The sequence below is a fragment of the Haliotis asinina genome, chromosome 9 (genome assembly GCF_037392515.1).
Source record: "Haliotis asinina isolate JCU_RB_2024 chromosome 9, JCU_Hal_asi_v2, whole genome shotgun sequence".
Lineage (NCBI taxonomy): Eukaryota > Metazoa > Mollusca > Gastropoda > Lepetellida > Haliotidae > Haliotis > Haliotis asinina.
Window position 1 is genome coordinate 29,769,712 of NC_090288.1, and position 20,859 is coordinate 29,790,570.

At 40.6% G+C, this 20,859-nt stretch overlaps 2 protein-coding genes across 3 annotated transcripts in view; one reads left to right on the top strand and one right to left on the bottom strand.

Moving 5' to 3' along the window:
- Nucleotides 1-6,406: 6,406 nt before the first annotated feature.
- Nucleotides 6,407-9,379, bottom strand: LOC137295799 (translocon-associated protein subunit delta-like). Its single transcript, XM_067827352.1, has 6 exons — nt 9,292-9,379; nt 8,524-8,642; nt 7,975-8,049; nt 7,560-7,649; nt 6,899-6,964; nt 6,407-6,560 (listed from the first exon to the last, which is right to left on the bottom strand). Exons 1-6 carry the CDS (start codon nt 9,353-9,355, stop codon nt 6,456-6,458), a joined length of 519 nt encoding a protein of 172 aa, XP_067683453.1. The 5' UTR covers nt 9,356-9,379; the 3' UTR covers nt 6,407-6,455.
- A 9,761-nt stretch (nt 9,380-19,140) lies between these two features.
- Nucleotides 19,141-20,859, top strand: part of LOC137295902 (NACHT, LRR and PYD domains-containing protein 14-like) — an 86,209-nt gene continuing 84,490 nt past the window's right edge. Inside the window, exon 1 of one of the 2 annotated variants that reach the window (XM_067827474.1) lies at nt 19,141-19,292. The gene's annotated coding sequence lies outside the window, so the exon portion shown is untranslated. The remainder of the gene's footprint in view (nt 19,293-20,859) is intronic. The other variant, XM_067827476.1, reaches the window with a different exon arrangement.

Consider the following 20,859-nt stretch of genomic DNA (forward strand, 5'->3'; position numbering starts at 1 on the left):
GGGGAAAGCGTAGGGGACCCGTGCCTGACACTGTGTCACTGCATCAAGAGGATCCCTTGATACCTTCTGACAGCAACAGGAAATGTAGACTAACGCTTAGTTTCTGAATACATATCATTTTGATAGTAACACACAAACACATTCAAATTCAAAAGGAGCATCAGGGAGACCAGAGATTATATGGCTTGAGCGCTGCAGCTAGGGCTATGGTGTTTGGGAAATAATATGGTTCGGGGGGGCTGTGAGACAGACTACAAGGGATATTATCATCTCGGATGGTACGGATCAAGACAGCCACATCGATTGCGAATACACTCAGCACAATCATACATTCAGCACAATCAGCGACAACGTGGTTGTGCAGACTCGTACCACTTCTGAAATAATAAAATTTGTAAGAAGAACTCATGTGTGTAACGGTTTTTAACAGAATTAATGTTAAGTAACTTTACGGTAGGAGTACTACATCATTACATGAGAAGGGGCGTGATTAGACGAGTGGTAGTGACGTCGCACTGTATATCAGTGTGTTCTAAATCGGATTTGCAAATAATTTGAAAAAAAACCCTTCTTGCTATAATTAGACTTTACACACACAATTATATGAACTGTTTAAGACAAAAAATGTGACTTACTCAAGACAGTAATCTATATAAATTTATTAGACACCGCATTGTGAGAAGCTGGTTTTGGTGAACATATGAGTAAATTCATTCATAACTAACGAAGCCGGATGAACGTTTCAGATCACTATCACCAGCTCGCCGCTTTAACCGGAATGAACCCGGTTGTCGAGCGAACAATATGATTAAAGTCAGTCCATAGCTACAGGTGTAACCTAACCTATCACCCGTCGTCTACCTTCACCGCTTTTCATTCAAGACGATATGCTTACTAGAATGAACTCGCCTCACGCATATATTCAAGACTAACTAAACAAACTCAGTGAGCGGGTAAGCACGTGTTCCCGTTGGTGAGAAACATTGTGCAAGCACCGCCATTCATGTGTCCATTTAGATTGCCTCGCAGAATATCTACCACCCATCATGATACTAACAGCGCAGTGATAATAACGTATTTTAAAACTTGTACTTCTCACGTCTTAGTAATAATTTATCCAACACTATGATGTAGGTAAGAACACTTTTTGTGAATTTCTGGTTCTCATAAAATTCGTAGTCGCCTACAATAGGATACAAGGTCATTATCAGTACACCTATCAACATGTATCATTTTGTGAATACCGTCTTTAATCAAGGCGATCGCACGAACAGAATTATAAACCACTTATCAATCAGATAAAGTAATCACATGATAGTTAATACGTGATTGTGGTAACATAGATGATGATCAAAGTTACAAAGTACCTGCGCGTTAGGTTCTGCAACTTTTCAACAGAACACTAATCACATGGTTTAACATGTAATGTTTGCATCAAAATCTCTCCCACTTTGCTAGTGAATTCACTCTCACGTTTGTGTAAAGTCGAGGTACGTTCTAACGATTCTATCTAACGATCTATCACTTGTTACATCATGATTATCATAACGAATTTCATTAAGAGTGGAAACATTGAGGATACACATCACATTACAGACATTTTAGATTCGGTAAAGTGTTACAAAGTAATTGAATCAGAAGCGTTAGTACTCTTTATAATTTTAAGTTCGTACTCTGTTCTTTGAGCATTAAATGAAACGCGAACAGGCATTACGTGAAATATTCCAACTAAAGCTGTTGCGAGCGGTGGTGCGTTTTAAGACGTAAACGAATTAGCAGACTCTTAAATGTGGAAAACGAGCTGTCTGCTGCTAACAATTTCTTTTCATCACTAATTCTACTGAATTTGAAAACATAGCAGGGAGGGTCTTGCACATCTCAGTTAAATAAACAGTAATTTAAAGCAAACCCATCTTGACCTACAGATCAAACCATCTTGACCTACAAATCAAACCTACTTGTCAGCACTTTTTTACACAATGGGCAATGGCGGAAAAAGTGGTGCATGGGCACGACACAGCGTTTCTCTTGCTGCTGATTAAGTTTCATTACAACGCATGAAATGGGATCGCGATGGGTTAGGGTTTGTATGTGACTTGATTAAAAAACGCTAGATCATAAAGACACTGTCGAGACGTCGCCAAGATAACCAGTCACATGACACCTTTCATGGATGTTCTATATTACAGAGTACACCGTGCACTGGGTATCAACCGGTCATTCCACCCTGTCGTGACTGTTCTGTATAAACAACTTATTTGAATAGACGTGAAACATCCATTGATAATTTCTCCTTAAACGTCATTAACTTCTTTTCATCATGGTGATATTATGTATCACTAGGCTTAATGAAATTGATATGTTTAGATAATGACTGTCACGTGTAGCTATTTTTGGGATGAAATGTGGGCCAAATGAGGGATGAGGGATGAGGGATGAGGGATGAGGGATAAATGAGGGATGGGGGATTTACGGTCACTGGTTTCATTGTCTTTGCTAATTGGAGCACGAAATGAGGGATGAGGGATGAGGGATGTGGGTCATGGGCTATTGTTTTAGCTAATTACCGCATTGTTTTAGCATTGTTTTGACATAGTTTCTATTGTCTGTGCTGTAGAATGAAATTTATATCTACTAAAGGCCTATTCAAACAAAAGAATAAATTCCAAATTTTAAACTAAAACATTCACTCCAAAATTCACTCAAAGAGATACCATAAATCTAAAAATATTGACAGGGCGATAACCAATTGCAAACAGGTCACACAAAGTTAAATTCCGATCCACATACAATATAAAAAAACACCAAAGAGGCAAATGGACACATTGCAACTGAACCGTATCGCCCGACCGCGTCCTATTGGGCCGATTGTAATGACTGGTGCTCCAGAGTTCCTACTAGGCTGAAAATATTACCAACAATACAGAATGGTGCTCCAGAATTCCTACAAGGCTGAAAATATTACCAACAATACAGAATGGTTGGACTGAAAATATTACCAACAATACAGAATGGTGCTCCAGAGATCCTACTAGGCTGAAAATATTACCAACAATACAGAATGGTGCTCCAGAGTTCCTACTAGGCTGAAAATATTACCAACAATACAGAATGGTGCTCCAGAGATCCTACTAGGCTGAAAATATTACCGACAATACAGAATGGTGCTCCAGAGATCCTACTAGGCTGAAAATATTACCAACAATACAGAATGGTGCTCCAGAGTTCCTACTAGGCTGAAAATATTACCAACAATACAGAATGGTGCTCCAGAGTTCCTACTAGGTTGAAAATATTACCAACAATACAGAGTGGTGCTCCAGAGTTCCTACTAGGCTGAAAATATTACCAACAATGAAGAATGGTGCTACCAGGCGATCATCATCGCCATAGTCACCGCAGGCTAAAGAGTAAATGTGTTTGTCGTGTTTTAAGGGGAAGAGCTTAGGAATAGCGTAAAGGCTAATACGTTCCCTCGTCATCTGTAGTTGACGTCACGATATTGCAGGTACATTGTTAAAAGCGGCGTAAAACCATACTCAGTCAATTTGGCCTGTACACCGAACCCTTACTCACTACTCAAAAGAAGTTAGAAAACATCCTAGCTCTCCAGATAAGTAAAGTTAATGTTTACATTTTCAAATTAAAGTAAGAGGTATCTAATCTGCAGTCGGGCTGTATATATATTTCACCATGCTCGTTTCCACCTTGACGAGAGGAACACTTTCAAAGACACGTAATCACACACGGTACAAAGGTCTGCTATCTCGAAAAGGGGGTCGCAGTTAGATATAAATGTCGCAACTATTATTGTTGATCAAGATTAAAATATCCATAGACTTAACTAGCTCAAAACAACTATCAAAAACACATGTGTTTTTTCAGATCTGTTTCAGATACCCCTGCAAACACGTTTCAATTTCGTCGCAACCCGTACGGCTTATTTACATAGCTTTGGCTCAGTGAAAACCTCTCTTGAAAATCAGTATGTAATAGTGAACTGTAAACCTTTCTAAACAGTGATATAATGCAAGGCGAAATTATATCTCGTAAAAACACTGTGAAAAAGATGATTTTAGACGTTTTCAATTTTGTATTTATGTACAAGTTTATTTGAAATGTCGCCTCACCAGTGACACGCAATACGACTGACTATCTCCCAGCCCCCAACTTCAGTCCAGACGAATTAGTGTGACAGCCCCGGCTGGCAAATGTTGTTCACGGGGACAGAGAGGTTTACTAACAGCGACAGCTCAGAGTTTCTGTGGTGTCAAACATTCACGCGGGTGGTGGGGTAGCTTATTGGTCAAAGTGTTCGCCCGCCACGACCTGGGTTCGATTCCTGACAGGGGTATAAGCCCATTCTGTTGTCCCCTGACGTGATATTGTTCTAAAAGCGGCGTAAAACTCAACTCCCTCACTCAACCTTAACGACTGCTGGTGGCATAGAACCTATTGCGTCAACAACCACGAAGTAAAACACCCGTTTCCAGGTGCAGACCATGGACCTGGGGCTGTACCGTGTCCCTTTTATACCTCACGATTTTCCTGAATCATTGTCACCAGACGAGATAATCATCACGGAGTTAGGCAATGATTTGCACTAAATATATAGAGCGTTCGTTCACTTGGAGCGGCATAGACTTTGACCATTACATACATCAGCTGAGGACCTCGTTTCAGCAAGGTAACGCGAATGTCTTGTGTCTGTGCGTGTGTGACTGTACAGAGCAAACCCCCGAGATAACATGTGCCAATTCCCAACAGCTAGACAACGGGGACAAGGTGCATCGACCTGGAGTCGACCAGTTCCATACCCTTACATTGACTATCGCAGATGGATGTTTGAATATTATTTTGAGGTGGAATTGTACTCAGGCGAGTCGTTCTCGAGGAGTGATCGGGTTTAACTCCACTTTCAGCAATATTCCACCAAGATCAGAGCTTGGGACACCGGAAATGAGCTTCACACATTGCACTCATGTGAGAAATCCAGGTCTTGAGCGTGTCGAGCGAACGCTTTAACCACTACCCCACCACGACAATTATCCATGGTGGTAGTTTCAAGTCCATTGAGTTCATACAGTAGGTCTTCGAACGCTTGAATTACAACACCCCTCTTCTCGAGGAGCATATCATATATCCCCCAGGTTGCTGGGTAACATCCTGGGAGATCTCTTGTAAACATAAACAGATTAGCGACATCACCCTTTTTCAAAGTTCCTGGATATATCTTCGCAATATCACTCGAGTATTTTCAAGCAATGAGACATCGCTGGTGCATTGCTAGCTGATGTGTAAATCACCATTTACCCACATGTTCAGATGTTTTCAGTTGTTTACATTCAAACTAAAAACCAACTTGCTGTTTGCCGCAAGTTTCTACCCAGCGTCACTTCGATAAGACGGGCAGATGGTGGAGTCCATTTTGGAATATACAGATTTTAGAGATTTTACGTTCGCGTCACATGGACGATATATTCCAGCAACCATAAGTCCTCTATTAGCTGTTACCCGTGAAAGTCCCGGGGTAGAACAGGCCTTCAGCAACCCATGCTTGCCATAAAAGGCGACTATGCATGTCGTAAGAGGCGATTAACCGGATCGGGTGGTCAGGCTCCCTGACTTGGTTGACACCTCATGGGTTCCCAGTAGCGCAGAATGATGCTCATGTTGTTGGTCACTGGATCGTCTGGTCCAGACTCGATTATCTACAGACCGCCGCCATATAGCTGTAATATTGCTGAGTGCAGCGGGAAACTAAACTCACTCACTCTATTAGCTGTTTGAATCTCTCACTCTATTAGCTGTTTGAATCTGTCGTGGATCAGCACTGGTAGGTGCAAGCAAGCCCAGCAACAAGGACCTGTTAGTGGGAACATCAGCTTTGTGAAACTGTCAGCATTATTCAAGGCGTAACAGTCTGTGTGGAATGTCAGTGTGATGCTTGCTGTAGACTACAGGCTGTTCTATCACGTCTTGCTGAAAGATTCTGAAGACATATGTGCTGAGTGAGTGACTTTTAGCAACGGTCAGCAATCTCATGGCGGGGACACCGGAAATGGGCTTCCCACATTGTACCCAAGTGGGCATCGAACCCCAAGGCCTTATGTGTACCATGACATAATGTACCGGAATCCTATTCAAACAAATGCTGAACAGTTTGTTTCCAGAAACAATTGCCTTCAACTTATGATCTGGCACCTCCATGTCCTATGTTGAAACTCTGAGGATTGGGCATGCCTGACCCATAAGAAATATGTAAACAAAACATGCATGCATGAACACACACATAGTTCCACAATCAAATACATAAATACATGCATTTAAACGCTGGTGTTTCAGTTTGAGAAATTTCAATGCATTTGACTACTCTGTGACAAACAACAAGAAGTTTGATATAATTTATTACAAAAATGTATTTACTAAAATGAGGATCTAATGATGGAATGAAGTTAAGCTTGAAGGTTGCTCTTGGCAGTATAGGCTAGCCACCAAACCAGCACAGCCACCAGGGCTGCCACCATCTCGGTCTGGATCAAGGTACCTTTCCACACTCCCTGAAAAAAACAAATAAAACAATATTCAGCCAAGCAGGTTGCAAGAGTTGTATCATCCCCAAGGAGTTGAGATTGAAAATATGATGTGCCATTGAGATGGACATCCAATGATCGATGGATGAACAAAGTGCCTTTAAGCAGCTGAACTGGACAAGGGAGCTATACAAATATTAGCATGATAATAATAATAATAGTTGGTATTTAAAAATGTATGTTATAACTGATTACTTATTGGGTTTTTTTGGTTAGACTTAAGATTTTGGTATATATTATTCTCTGTCACATGGATGTATTCATTATCCTTATGTATGTATCATAATTATGATATTGGCAGTTACCTGATGATTGATTGTTGTTGAGACGAGGGGCTTGACACTATCCGCACTCTCACCACTCCTCTGGGCCTGGGGAAAGATTACCATCACAGGTACATCACTACTGCATTTCAAACCAAATAGTCATCACCACACAAATATGAAATCTGATGATTGGGAAAGACACATTTATGCTCTAGTGCATAACATTTTTCAACCATTAGCTAATGTACAACTGAGTAGTACAAGTAACCCTAAAGAAAACATCTGCCAGAGTGTAGGCCTGCTTCGCTGTGTATAAGTTTTAACACTGCCTCAAGCTGAAAATGGGTCATCGGTGGGACTGGGATAAGTCATTTGATTATTAACCTTCTAGCGCCTTACGGTCAGAATGTGTTGTTCTGTCCATTACGTTTTATGCCCATAAATTGTAAACAACGAGGAGTTCAGAGCTATGTAATTGTAATACAATTAGAAAGGAGATAACAACCAAGTGGGTTCTACTGCTACCAAATAATGCTAAAAATCACAAAGCCAATTTGTCCATACACTAAATCATAAAATATGTGTATCTGGGAACAGAAAAGAGAGAAAAGGTTTGCAAGTGCTAGCACGACAAAGACATCAACATGATCAACTTACACTGAACCAAAACAAGTCAAGGTAGAAACAGCTGAAGCCTTACCTTCCTAAGTAGAGAATATCCTTCTTCATCAAAGATGCGGATCTCATAAGACCCTGAAGGCAGGTTTTTGTGTTCATCACTAACACTGATCTGTAAATACACAAACACAATATATCAGTGAGCAGTAAGAACAGTGCTAGTTTAATGCTGGCGGAAAGCTTGAGGTGATGCGGGCTGCCATGAGTCTCACATTATCACACTGCCAGGTTTTGGCTATTGAATAAGTGATGTGTTCCTCCTATCCACTTTTTGAGACTGGTTAATTGACTTTTGCATGTGAAATAGACATGCTTATTCAGTTGTTTATTCATTACTCAAATGGGACACGATGCCTCTTACCCCATTCATTGCTTCTTGTTGGGAGGTCTACATCCCTAATAACAATAGGAATCTTTTATTTTTTCGATCAAACTACCTGGTATTTGTTTCCTTCCTTGGTTCTTGTGGCAGGAACTATCCGACCAGCTACTTCACCGTAAAGATTTAAATTCTGAAACACAAGCAATGGAAGGGTATGAATGACTACACATTGTTGTTGGATGACAACACATGTAATTTACGCATAAGCCAGTTCAGCAGCATCTCATTATCTGACCATGTGCTTTACATATTTTTCAACCATTGAGTGCAGAACTGGTCATAATGAGATCTGATGTGTTCCAGGCATTTTGTTTTAAAGTCATTCATTACTGTACTAAATTTGTAGAATAAGTATCATGAATGAGTATGAGAGAGTGTTCTCATCATGTAAAGACATTTATTAGGACATACTGAAAATAAAGAATTAAAATAAGAATACGGGGTAAAGTTTTTGGTTGTACGGTTACCGCCTTGTTATGATGTTCAATCTATCTATCCTGTTTTAACTAGTTTTCATTCATACAAAAGACAAAAGAGATATCTTGGTATGCTCTCTTAGGCACTGTCATTTTCAAATTTTGCAGAAAGGTTTATGAATAATTACCTTCAAACCATTTTTACAAGTGAGTGTAAACTGCGTGATAAATATTGTCTCTGTAGAAACTGTAATTTCTGGTGTTGTGTAACTTTCTGCTGCAACAGTTGGGCCAAGGCACTTGTCACCTGCAGTAAAACACAATTATATTAACACAATAGGCATGATACAAATGTCTAAGAAAGCGACATTAATGTTTGAAACACATAAGAATTGATCAATAAAATGAAAGCATAATCATGATAAACATCGTATTTGCAAGATTTGTGCTATCAACTGAATAGTAACCCTACAGTGGTGCTGGAAGTGAATTAAAATACATATTGATATCACGGTTGGAATATATAATGTTAGCGGTAATGCACACTAGACATATTCATGTGTCAACTGTATATAGTATCACTTTTATCAGCTGTTGGAATCCACTCTCCTGTCGTCCCTGACTAAACATAGCAGCTGCAAACATATTATATTATGTTACAATATGTGGTAACCAATCAAGCCACAGAACGAATTTGACTTTCGCAATTTGACTGTGGTGGTAGCACTGGAAACAGTATGACCATTGGTGATCACACGCACAGAAAACTGGTGATCCTTAGAAAATTTCTGACAAGCGGGCTTGGCCTATCAATCCCAGAACATGCCACGTTTGCAATCAAAGATCGGTGAACGAATATCCTGAATCGGCGAATCCAAGCGTTCGAAATGTCCATTTGTTTAAAAGTAAATGTTTTGAAACAGTATTTATAACATAGTTATGTTAAAACAACTCACCAGATGCGATGACTGGTAGCATAACAAGAGCGATAACAACAAGCATCTTGCCGGTGGTCGCCATTTTGTGAAAAGGAAGTGTGACGTGGTGGCGCTGTGACAGGGGGAACTAACTCTAAGCTCATCATGTACTCGCTTTTATTCTTTTCCTCTGCCCTGAAGCGAAGATCGTTTATGGGTCTATAATCTCTGGACAGCATGGCACTCAATCTATTGGATCATTACTATTTATTACATTTCAATGAATAGAAACGTCACGTAAAGTTACATAAGTGTTTTTAATCTTTTCAAACGCATACCCCATGGCAAGTGGAGTGTATTGGTATTTCCTAAACAGTGGTGGCAACCAGAGAAGAATCCACATTTTTTACTATCATTAATTCACAAGACAGCATCTATCTAGACTGTGATATTTCTGATGGATACATCTATATGGCAAAACGAAAGTGTTTCCTAAATTCGCCGTAAATATATTTTCATAATAATACGATTTGAGGGTGATGGTTTAAGGTTGACATAAAGATTTTTATTATATTTTTAAGAGTGAAATACTGTAAATACGGATGAAAATAGAAATGATATTTTCACTGAGTAGAATAACATGTTATTTCACTGAGTACAATATCACTTTTGCAGACTTACTCGATGTCTCGATCATTTACAAACAATGATGACAATATAATAAATAGAATATTTTGTTAATGTTGTCAATTAACATGTATATTTCATCTCGTGGTGTGACAAAGCTGATATGTTCACTGCGCCACTAGTGAACATATCAGCTTTGTCACACCACGAGATGAAATATAATGTTGTTTGACAACATTAACAAAATATCCTCTATATATAATTGCATGTAGAGCTAAATGTTAACTCGGGTGTGTTGGTGTTAGTTTGAGCGCCGGTGCGTGTGTGTGCGTGCGCGTATGTTAACATGTCTGGATACGCTGCATAGTACAGAGACCACCATTTCGCGCGTATATGAGTAGTGTGATATAAAGACACTTTAACAAATGTACCTGATACAGCACGAACATGCAGTTAGGGTCGATTTCCACAGTTTCAGGAGAAAGTCTCTCAACTCCTTTTCAATTTATTTTACTTAATTAACATAATTTAGAAACCTTCGCTTTGCTGTTAAATACATTCATTTCAGATAATAAACGTTCATCCAGTAGCCTGGGTTGGAACTAGCGGCGGTGCACCAGTTAGGACACACTCGCTATGTACTACACCGCGAGCGCGTTTACAGAAAGAAAAGTGTTGGGTAATGACGCGTTTATTTTTAAGTAAAATGGTCACACGATGACGGGGTGCACACAGAGAAACTTCTGATAAGAAATGTATTTAAATAATCGGTTTACATACACACAAGCAGCTAAAATCATGATCGATATCTAATATCATTACTGTGACTCTACAAAACTGTCAGGAGACACAACTCCCCGACACATCAAAACTGGTATTTCTGACATGTTTCACCATAAATCGCTTTCGCTCGTTAGTTACTAAATCATAATTCGTTTAATGAAAATGGTATTTCAGGGAAGGTCGTTTAGTATACTCGAATAATTAAACCAGCTTTACATTTCTTGTCCAGGTTTTGTTGCAATGAATATTATAGTGCGTCTGGTTTGGCCTTGTTTATTTGCAAACAGCCTCCATGTATTCAGCTGACTTCGGCGTGAAACAACAGCATCAATCGATGAAACTAAACGAACTGCACAAGGATCGCAAGAAGCATTCAAGGGGCACAACTCTTAGTGGCTTAAACGAATTTTTGACTCTTTATGCCCGCCTCTCGGTATTTAATCCCGGTTGCGCAACATTTGTGGCTTTTTGCGGAATGAATTCTAAATGGACGCCTCTTTCGTTATGGAAATAATATTAGCTAGTCTCTGAAATGAACATATTTTACAGAAAAGGAAAGTTTATAAATTAAAAATTGAAATAATAGTATAAAGGAGCTGACAGACTTTCTTCATTTTCAGCGTAAAGTTGTGGAAATATAGACTTGCCACATTTTATAGAGTTGCGTGGGGTTTCTTGGATATATTCGCTTCAGGGTCTGTATGACAGATTGGCCTCCTTGACATCGAGTTGTCCAAGGCTCCCAAACTGAGCTGACGCATTGATAGTCTTAACATACTGTCCAAAGCGACGTAAAATTCAACACAATCATATCCCACTATCACCTTCAGATACAGTTGTTTTGAATCGGTCTCTTCATATTATCTTCAAATGTAACAGTATCTTTCATACCAAGCGCTCACAATTAACGTTTTATTGCCTACTGCATCGATGATTGCTGTCTTAATTTACCTTTAATCTTTGGAAATGTTTCATTCATGCACTCCAATGAGCCACATTGTAATGGCGTGATGGCATGTAACATAATCTGGAATGAATATAAATTTACTGGTGGTACTTATTTATTGATGAGTCCGTGCTACGAATCTGACCTTTTCTAACCTCAGTGTATGTAAGGAAACATCAACGACACTACCTCCCTCAACCCACCAACCCACCCACCCATCCCCACACACCCCTACATCCCCTCAAAAAGAGGATTTTCATTCTGTATTTACACTGTTTATAACTAAGATAGACATACACTCGCAAGTGTTCACGAGATTTTTTTAGTTTTTAGTTTTGTGTTTAATTAATTAAATTAAACGCACCCAACCACATCTACTCTACCTGAAATTAGCATCGGGAAATTGGGATTTAGATGAGAGAAATTATTTCGTTATCATGACCGGTTCGTTCACCCTCATTCCTACAGTTGTTGGTGAGTTGTGTCTACTATCACAAACTCGACATCTTCAAAACACTGATTTAAGATTAAATGAACCCGAAAACATCAAAATATTGTCGGAGATTTCGACAGTACCACCAAAATGAATTAAAATAATCTCAGATATAAATACATGTTTCGAAACCAGATTTAAGCGATAGTAAACACAAAACATTTAAAAGCACCTTTTTGTCAATAACAAACTCCGACATCTTAAGCTTGCACAGACTGTTTATTTCAACAACCCTTAATTATTGGGTGCAGAAAGTGGGCGCGTCTCTCTACTACGATAACGACATCAACATCGTCCCGTCGTGCATGTTCCCTATCACCTCGATAACACAATCTTGTGTCACCTGTCAACCCACTTACAACACAAGGGCGTGACACAACCCCACCCACTTGACACTGTTTGCGCACTGTGTCGGTACTTGGCGCGTTTGCCAAGGCTCCGTCAGGCAGGCGAGTCTTAAATAGGGTTTTATTTTGTTTGCCACGAGAGGGTCAAGAGGAAGATCCATATGTTATAAGCAAAGCTACACAACAGAGCATTACCTAGACTATCACCCGGTCTGTGTGAAAATATATAATTGGAAAGTACAAGTAGCTATATTTAATTTTAAAGGAGCACTAGTGAGACGGAAGCAACAAGACTGTGGACATGTAGACTTACTTTGATAAGAGCTGACATGATAGCAGGGCGTGCGGGAACGAAAACAGTATTGTTTAGGGACTGAGAGACAGGCAAAGATTTACCGGGAACATACTTAAAGTGAGTGAGTGAGTTTAGTTTTACGCCGCACTCAGCAATATTCCAGCCATATGGCGGCGGTCTGTAAATAATCGAGTCTGGACTGGACAATCCAGTGATCAACAACATAACATCGATCTGCGCAATTGGGAACCGATGACATGTGTCAACCATGTCAGCGAGACTGACCACCCGATCCTGTTAGTCGCTTCTTACGACAAGCATAGTCGTCTTTTATGGCAAGAATGGGTTGCCGAAGGCCTATTCTACCCCGGCACCCTCACGGGTCACATACTTAAAGCAACGTAGTGATATGACAATAAATTCCTGCACAGCTGTTTTATCGTCAACCACATGTTTGTTTGTTTATTGTTTAGCGCCTCACGCAGCAGTAGTTGAGCTATAGCGTCCTGCAAAAAGTATTCGGGCACTTGACGCCATTTCCACAGACTTACATGTTAGTTCCATGTGGCATAAATAAATTGTTTTGAAGTGAGTTGAGGATGGATCTTTAATAATCTGACAGTCAAATTTGAAATCATCTCAGTTCTGCGCAAATAATTTCAGTTCAATTCTCCGACCACTATTAAACAAATGACATCGCATTTATCAACTTACTCATGGTTCCAAAATGCACAAAAACATAGTCCTGTGTCTTGTCACTGTGAATGGCTCACAGGATGACCCGGTGATGTGGTTGCTGATGACGTCACCATCAACTTCCGGTTGTGTAGGTGAATAACCCTCTGGCAGCGATCGTCCTGGGGTATTGTGACTCTTGGACGTTCACTTCTAGGTTGATCCCATGTCTGGCCTGACATGCGCATTGAAACGGTTAAACAGCCGAATTATGGTTTGTCTTGTGCAAACCAATCTCCTGGCAATATGACTGTTGGAGGTAACCATTTGTGACAATCCTGTGACCCGTTCTCTTTGCGCCGACGTCAGTATTGGCATTTTTTCGTGAGACTTTGTCAAGGGATTGTTCAGTCATCACGACAAAATAGTTTTATACCTTCTGAACGAAAAGTGCTCGTCCATGGGACAATTATTACAATTTGACGGATATTCGTGCTAAACACGTAAAATTGATTTTGGAACCGTTGCATTTTGGCAAATGAAACATGATGGTTGCGTTCTATGCAATCAGTGTTCTTCAATACGCTAGCTGAAACGCAAACGTTTGATTGCAGCAACCATTACACCTGTGTACATGTTTTGCTTGTCAGTTTTGTATCTGTATTTGATATTAATTTCCTAACTTAGCTCCCAGCTGTGGCATGGAAACGTTACTTTCTGCTTGTGACACCGCTTAGAAACAAATTAAAGTTTCCCCAAAACGTCAACGTACCAATAACAGCATCAAAATACACAGCATTCGAAAACCAGTACAATATGATGCCTGGTGGCGAAGTGAGGGTGAGTGAGGGGAACCTTCCCCCAGCAAAACAGGTACGAGGATATCACCGTGTAACACCGGGAGTTACATAGTAGATGGGACAACCCTATCGATCTCTCCGGTAGAGATAAAACTCTGTCTGGTGATGACGACGAAGATGAAAACGACGATGGTGATGACAATGAGCACGTACATGACTAACTGATTGAGTGAGTATGGGTTTAGTCGGCTTTCACTAATATTCCAGCAGTGTCACGACAGGGGGAACCAGAAATCAACTTCTGCATTTTCTTCATGTGGGTAATCGAGTCTTTGGCGTGACGAGTTACGTTCGGTTTAACCACCTCGCTAAGACACAAACATACACACACACACGCACGCACGCATGCGCTCGCACATGCTCGCACACGCACACACGCACGCACGCACAACCCTGTACCCCTCCCTACATTGCACAACACAACCTCATTCCAATATTTTGAGAATAAATGGCATGCATGAATGGACAATCGCCTGGCTATTCTGTGCCACGTGCTTGGGCTAGCGATGCTACATTGTCAACCGAAGAGCTATCCAATACGTACACGTGTTTATGTTATTTTAATATAAGACCATAGATGGAGTGATATGCAGAAATTCGATAGCTAATCGGTATGCTTTCTGAAACACTGATTCGGACAGTTAAACGATGTCCTCAGCAGTATCTGCTTGCAGCTAATTAATAATAGATCTTCTTGCAGTCGTTTGTGTGCTCCGGCAGTCAAACCCGGATATATCGACAAATGGTGCAAACTTAGCTGGTCCATCAAGGTGAAAGCAGTACAACTGGATCGTTAACGTGAGAATACCATTAGATACTTCCTTTCAAGGTAGAGGCAGTTTCCACTAGCCTTGGATCATCATGTGATTGAATGCGCATGCGCAAGACGTTATCTTATTCATGAATACTTCCGGCTTAGTAAGGATACAAAAGCACTAAGGCAGTAGTTGTGGTCACAATCTCACACAGATCATACCTCTATCCCGTCGCATCCCATTAGCGGTTGCATGTTTTGACCGACAGTGATAACAATTCAAGACAATAATGATAACGACAACAGGATAAGTCAGAATTAGCCAATCAGGATGTAGGCGTTTCTGACTCTCAGACCGGTCAGGCAAGCAGCGTATTTTTATTACCCAGAAATCTTCAAAACAAATATACCCGGAACAGAAAAAACAGTGGTTGATATCAGGAGCATCGATCCGGGTATCTGACACCAGCAGTTGGCGACTTTCACTGAAGCCGGTTATGACAAACGTCAGTTCAATGACTTATATTTGAGGGATGCCTTTCTTTCACACTACGTAGACCTAAATGAAAGTGAACGTCCTCAAAACAAGATTGTCCGATTTATTAAGTCCGAGCAATGGGGGTTTATGTGTGATGTGAATTACGAACAGTATACAGAGTTTTCTTGTATAAGACAGGGCGAATGAATACTGTTTTACGACGCTTTTAGCAATATTCCAGCAATGTCACGGCGGGGGACACCAGAAATGGGCTTCACACATTGTACCCTCTGGGGAAGCGAACCGTATGTGGCGTGACAAGCTAACGCTTTAACCGCCAGGCTTCCCCACCTCCCTTACAGAGACCCGGGAAAGCAATAATGTACAAATGTGTAACCTTAGCATCCAGAGACCCGTGAAGGTCCCGGGGTAAAATAGGCCTTCAGCAACCCATTCTTGCCATAAAAGACGACTATGCTTGTCGTAAGAGGCGACTAACGGGATCGGGTGGTCAGTCTCGCTGACTTGGTTGACACATGTCATCGGTTCCCATTTGCGCAGATCGATGCTCATGCTTTTGACTACTGGATTGTCTGGTCCAGACTCGACTATTCACAGACCGCCGCCATATGGCTGGAATATTGCTGAGTGTGGCGTAAAACTAAACTCACTCACTCACCAGTGTTCCGGACAACTTTAGATATGTGAATAGTTACTGTAAAATGCTCTTGTGCCCACTTATATACAACTTCGCTCAGCAGGGCGACGAAATTGACAATTGACAAAAACACCTACATGTTCTTCGTATCATTAAGATTTTGTCAACTTTTCGATGAAGTACTGGACGGAAAGAACGATATATCAAACGTTAACAATGGTATTTCTTGTGCGTTATCCACGATGGATGATAGTGCAGTGTTTATGTATATTCTCTTATGAAATTACTTCGGAATAGATAAGTGGTCTTGTAAAATACATGAATAAATATATTTGAAACCGTCTCAAATCAGAAAAAAATACCCTCATTCACTAAAGCGATTGTTGTGTTGTTACTGTCAATGAAACAGGGTGTTGAACTAATAATTGCGCCAAACTCTCCTGAGTATGAACATATCTAATTACTTTCATGCATTCCAAAGTCTATTTTTGTAAATTAAAGAAATGTTTTAAGATAGGGAAAAGGTTGTTTAGTACCTCGTCATTTGATCGTAAAATGATTTCAAAATGCACGTCGTTGGCTGGTTACACTGTAAACTATGTTTCCTGCTAGTTGACAATTCGTGTAAAACGCTTGGGGTTTGGGTTTTTTCTCAGCTGTCTTGATGTTCTTCTTTAAAAGACACGTCAGCAAATCTGGCTGCGATGCAAGGATTAATTCAGACCATGTGCCTTGACCCTTAGACATAATGATTAGGAAACCATCTCGTTCTGTTTCCATGGAAATGAATAAAGTCCCTCAGGCTTTAATCATTTAATCCGTAATGTGGTATCGATGTATTGCGTGTCTGAGCCTAGCATGACCGAGCTATTGTCCCTGGTGAATGTATTTTTCACTCTGCCACGAGTGCTAAAATACCATAAACCAATCTGTTGTCTGCCTCAGTGCCTCCAGATGAAATAACCATACGACTAGGTCGACCGGAGCGTTGGTGCTCGTTGACTCTTGAAACAGTAAACCTGGTTGGTCAATTGATCTGTAAACGTCGCCAAAGGCGTGTTTGGCCACCCGGTACCATCCACATTAAGAGTGTTGATTTGTAGAAATAGTTAACCCGGTTTTTGCGTCGTTGATCTGGTACACTAATCTGGTAAATGTCCTAATTAAAATCCGTTACCGAGTTACGAGCCATTCCGAAGCTTGTTTTTCAGCTACTTGACGGAGAACAAAACGGTATTGTGTCTGCGTCAGACAACCAAGTGATTGAAATTATGAGCATCTAAGTCACCAAACATTCAGTCCACTTGCAGATTGGTCTCATCTTTAGATGAGCACAGGTTGAAGGACACATGGGGGCATATGTAATGTATACAATAGGTTCCAAATTGTGATCGTCCACAATTAGTGGTTTCTGCATTAGCAAGGTGCTACTCCATGTACTCAAGGACTGGTGACCGATCTCAGACTTTTCATGATTGGATTGTGTATCAAATGTACAATTTAAACATAGACAGGTCCCCGTAATTTGAATGATTATGATCATTACTGCTCGGATAGCTTTAACTCGAATATTTCAGAACATTGACATTAATCACCTCTATGATAGATCGGAGAACGGAAGGTCGGTGGTTCGGACCCCGGACCAAAAGACGTTAAACGATGGTACGTGTCTTGCCTTTCCTTGACCTCTCAGTGGAGTAAGCATGTGACATAAAATCTCTCTCTCTCTCTCTCTCTCTCTCTCACACACACACACACACACACACACACACACACACACACACACACACACACACACACACACATACACATACACATACATAGTGCATAGTACACCATAGTACATAGCAGTTGTAACAAAAGAACCAGACAGATTACAGCATGTTTTGGCTGACAAGTGACCTTTCACATTCATATCTTTTAAGCCTTTACCAACTAACTATTTTAGTATATCCGAAATTACCCGTGTATGTAATTTATCAAGTAAGTGATTAAAGCGTTCGCTCGTTACACCGAAGACCCGGTTTCGACACCTCCTATAAGTACAATTCAGATGTCCTCCGACGAGATATTGCTTGAATATTGCGAAAAGCAGCGTAAAAGTATACTCACTCACTCATTCAGCTTAAATAATTAAAAAATGAATATTTATATTGTGTAATTATGACAACAGCTAATGTGTACATATTCACATTGTACTTCAATCCAGCTTTGTTCTGTAAGCCACCACTCCACACTATCAACATCGTCCTATCAGCTACCCTCAACCTTTCAGAGTATACGTGACATAAAGAGCACACTTATCATCCATGTAAGTCACCGCAGTTTAGATGACCTTTAAATGTTATTTGCTGCTCACCAAATCAGAATCGTAAAGTAGAGTTCATATTTGCAGTACAGGCGATGACATAGCACTCTATTTTTAATCCCAATCAATAATATTCATCAACCAATGCTGAAATAAATTCATTAAGTTGCGGGGGACCCCTTGTATGAAGTAGAACGTGACATTTGTCTTCAGTTGTGTCTAACACTCCCCGCTTATAACAGGCTCGTACGACCGACAGAGGCCGGTTAGGGACGGAAGTGAAGAATTTATACTAACTGCACCTCGAGAGGAAACGGCCGATCACGGCTGATCCCACACTGCTTGGTTTAGGATGATAATCCCTGTCCGTTTTAGTCCCGTGTTTAGGTTTTCTATCTCCCTATCCAATATTTACTGACGTCTGGACATGTATACCTACGTACCTCGCTATACCACGTCAACAGCCTGAGAACAGAAATAAATGAAGTAGGGAGAAAGAAATAGTATGTCACGTGTTGTCGATAATCGATAACAAATCAATAATTGATAACTCAGGTGAGTCCAGGTAACAATTGCTTGAATTTCCAACAGGCGTGGAAAGTGGGACAGGATCGATTTTACCTATTTTTATCCCTAATCAGCGACAGCGAGTGACAGGCGAGCGATTACATCTGTGGCAAGCGGTTATAACGAGGACATTTAGTCAAGCGGGCACGGGATATCCCGAGCAGACAAGGGGATACCTTCATCACGGCACAGGCGACTGGACACGGGATTTACCTGTCTGACTTTCCTGAGCGTTACCGTCTCATACAGGTAGGTAACTGTACCTAGTAGTCATGTAACAAGTCTGACTGTTACTGTCGTGCGTGGTGTAACGGGTCGCCATGAGTGGATGGGTCAAGCTTAGGGTACCGGAATTCGCGTGCTTGTCATTGATTAACAGGTGTTAACAGGTGTCAGGAAAATGTGTCCTTGTATTGCGCCGCTGTGACGTATGTCAGCGTGTCTAATATACCTCGCCATGGATGTTATAACTAGCATAACAATTGGCCCGTCATGCTTGGTATGTTCTGTATATAAATGCTGACGTTTCACTGTAGTTACAGAAGACCGTGGGACTGGGTGTCTGTTTTGTTCTCCTCATTGTAATGAATTGTATCCCCACGATCTGTTTTAAACGTTTGTACATAACTTCCTGCGAGTTATGACCCATTTATGTAATGGTGAATAATGATCAATAATCGTCAACGTCACGCTTATTCGGAACACAGTTGTGTACAGTCTTACGGTTAGGCCTATAAGTAAACATTACGTTATCCGCATTCGCGGGACATCGAAAGGTAATTTGCAAATTGGAACGACTTTACACGACTGAAATGTTGAATGAATGTATACTAGTATTTACTTGTTGAGACCACTTTCGTCCGTTGACGACTTAATTGTGAAGCGCATTTTGCATGTCCGAACTAAGAATATATCTTTATTTGGGTATTTAAATCTAGACTGAAATTTGATCATTGGAGCACTGGAGCACCTGTGTTTTATGTTTTGTTTGTTTGTGTTTGTTTTTTATTGTTGTTTTTGTTTGGTTGGTTTAGGTTTTTGTTGTTGTGTTTTGGCTTTGTTTGTTGTCTTTGTTTTTTTGGGTTTTTTGTTTGTTTTTTTTGTTTGTTTGTTGTTTTTTTATTGTTGAGTGTTTTGCGATTTTTTTGCGAGGAGGTGGTGCCAACATCATCCTAACTAACTCATCGTTATGGGATTTTCTCCCCTCCCTTTGCTGTGCAGACTTAAAACCCTTAACGGCAGCAGGCTTTTGTGATCGTGGGTAGCAGTTCCAGACTGACATTGATCATTATATTTACTCACACCCTCTTTCTCAGCGCCACCCCATAGTCACTGATTCCACCGCATACACTACCCATTTAAAATCAGGTCCATTTCTTATATTGTTTGGGACACGCTCCGCTCTCACCCCAGGCCGACAGCATGCAGCGCTCCTACATAATTAATATATCTGTGATCCAAATAGCAGTGTTTATTACCGGCACACTGTCTTTAATGTATAATTCATGCATAGAAATATTTCCCCACACACCATCTCAGTCCTATATAACTCACACAGGACTGGTATCTAGCGGTTCCGCATGGCGACCCTTCAACATCACTGTACGTAAAGACTACTTATGATCAAGGTAAGCTGTCAGAAACTACATATCCTATTCGTTTTAAGGAACCTTGTGAACGTACACAGAATATCCAATGTTAGCCACCCTATTGTTATTTTCTCTTAGCGGATATAATAACACTCGTGATTAGCAGAGTCGGTGTTTTTGTAACCTTTCTCGTTACAGTTGACAAGTAGCGTGGTGTTATGTCCTAA

Bases quoted from the DNA above. Each gene is read 5' to 3' on its own strand.
- LOC137295799 (XM_067827352.1), bottom strand. From the start codon at position 9,355: ATGGCGACCACCGGCAAGATGCTTGTTGTTATCGCTCTTGTTATGCTA. The intron at 8,643-9,291 runs GTGAGTTGTTTT...GTTTTACTGCAG, and splicing joins GCTACCAGTCATCGCATCTG to GTGACAAGTGCCTTGGCCCA. The intron at 8,050-8,523 runs GTAATTATTCAT...CTTGTGTTTCAG, and splicing joins CTTGTAAAAATGGTTTGAAG to AATTTAAATCTTTACGGTGA.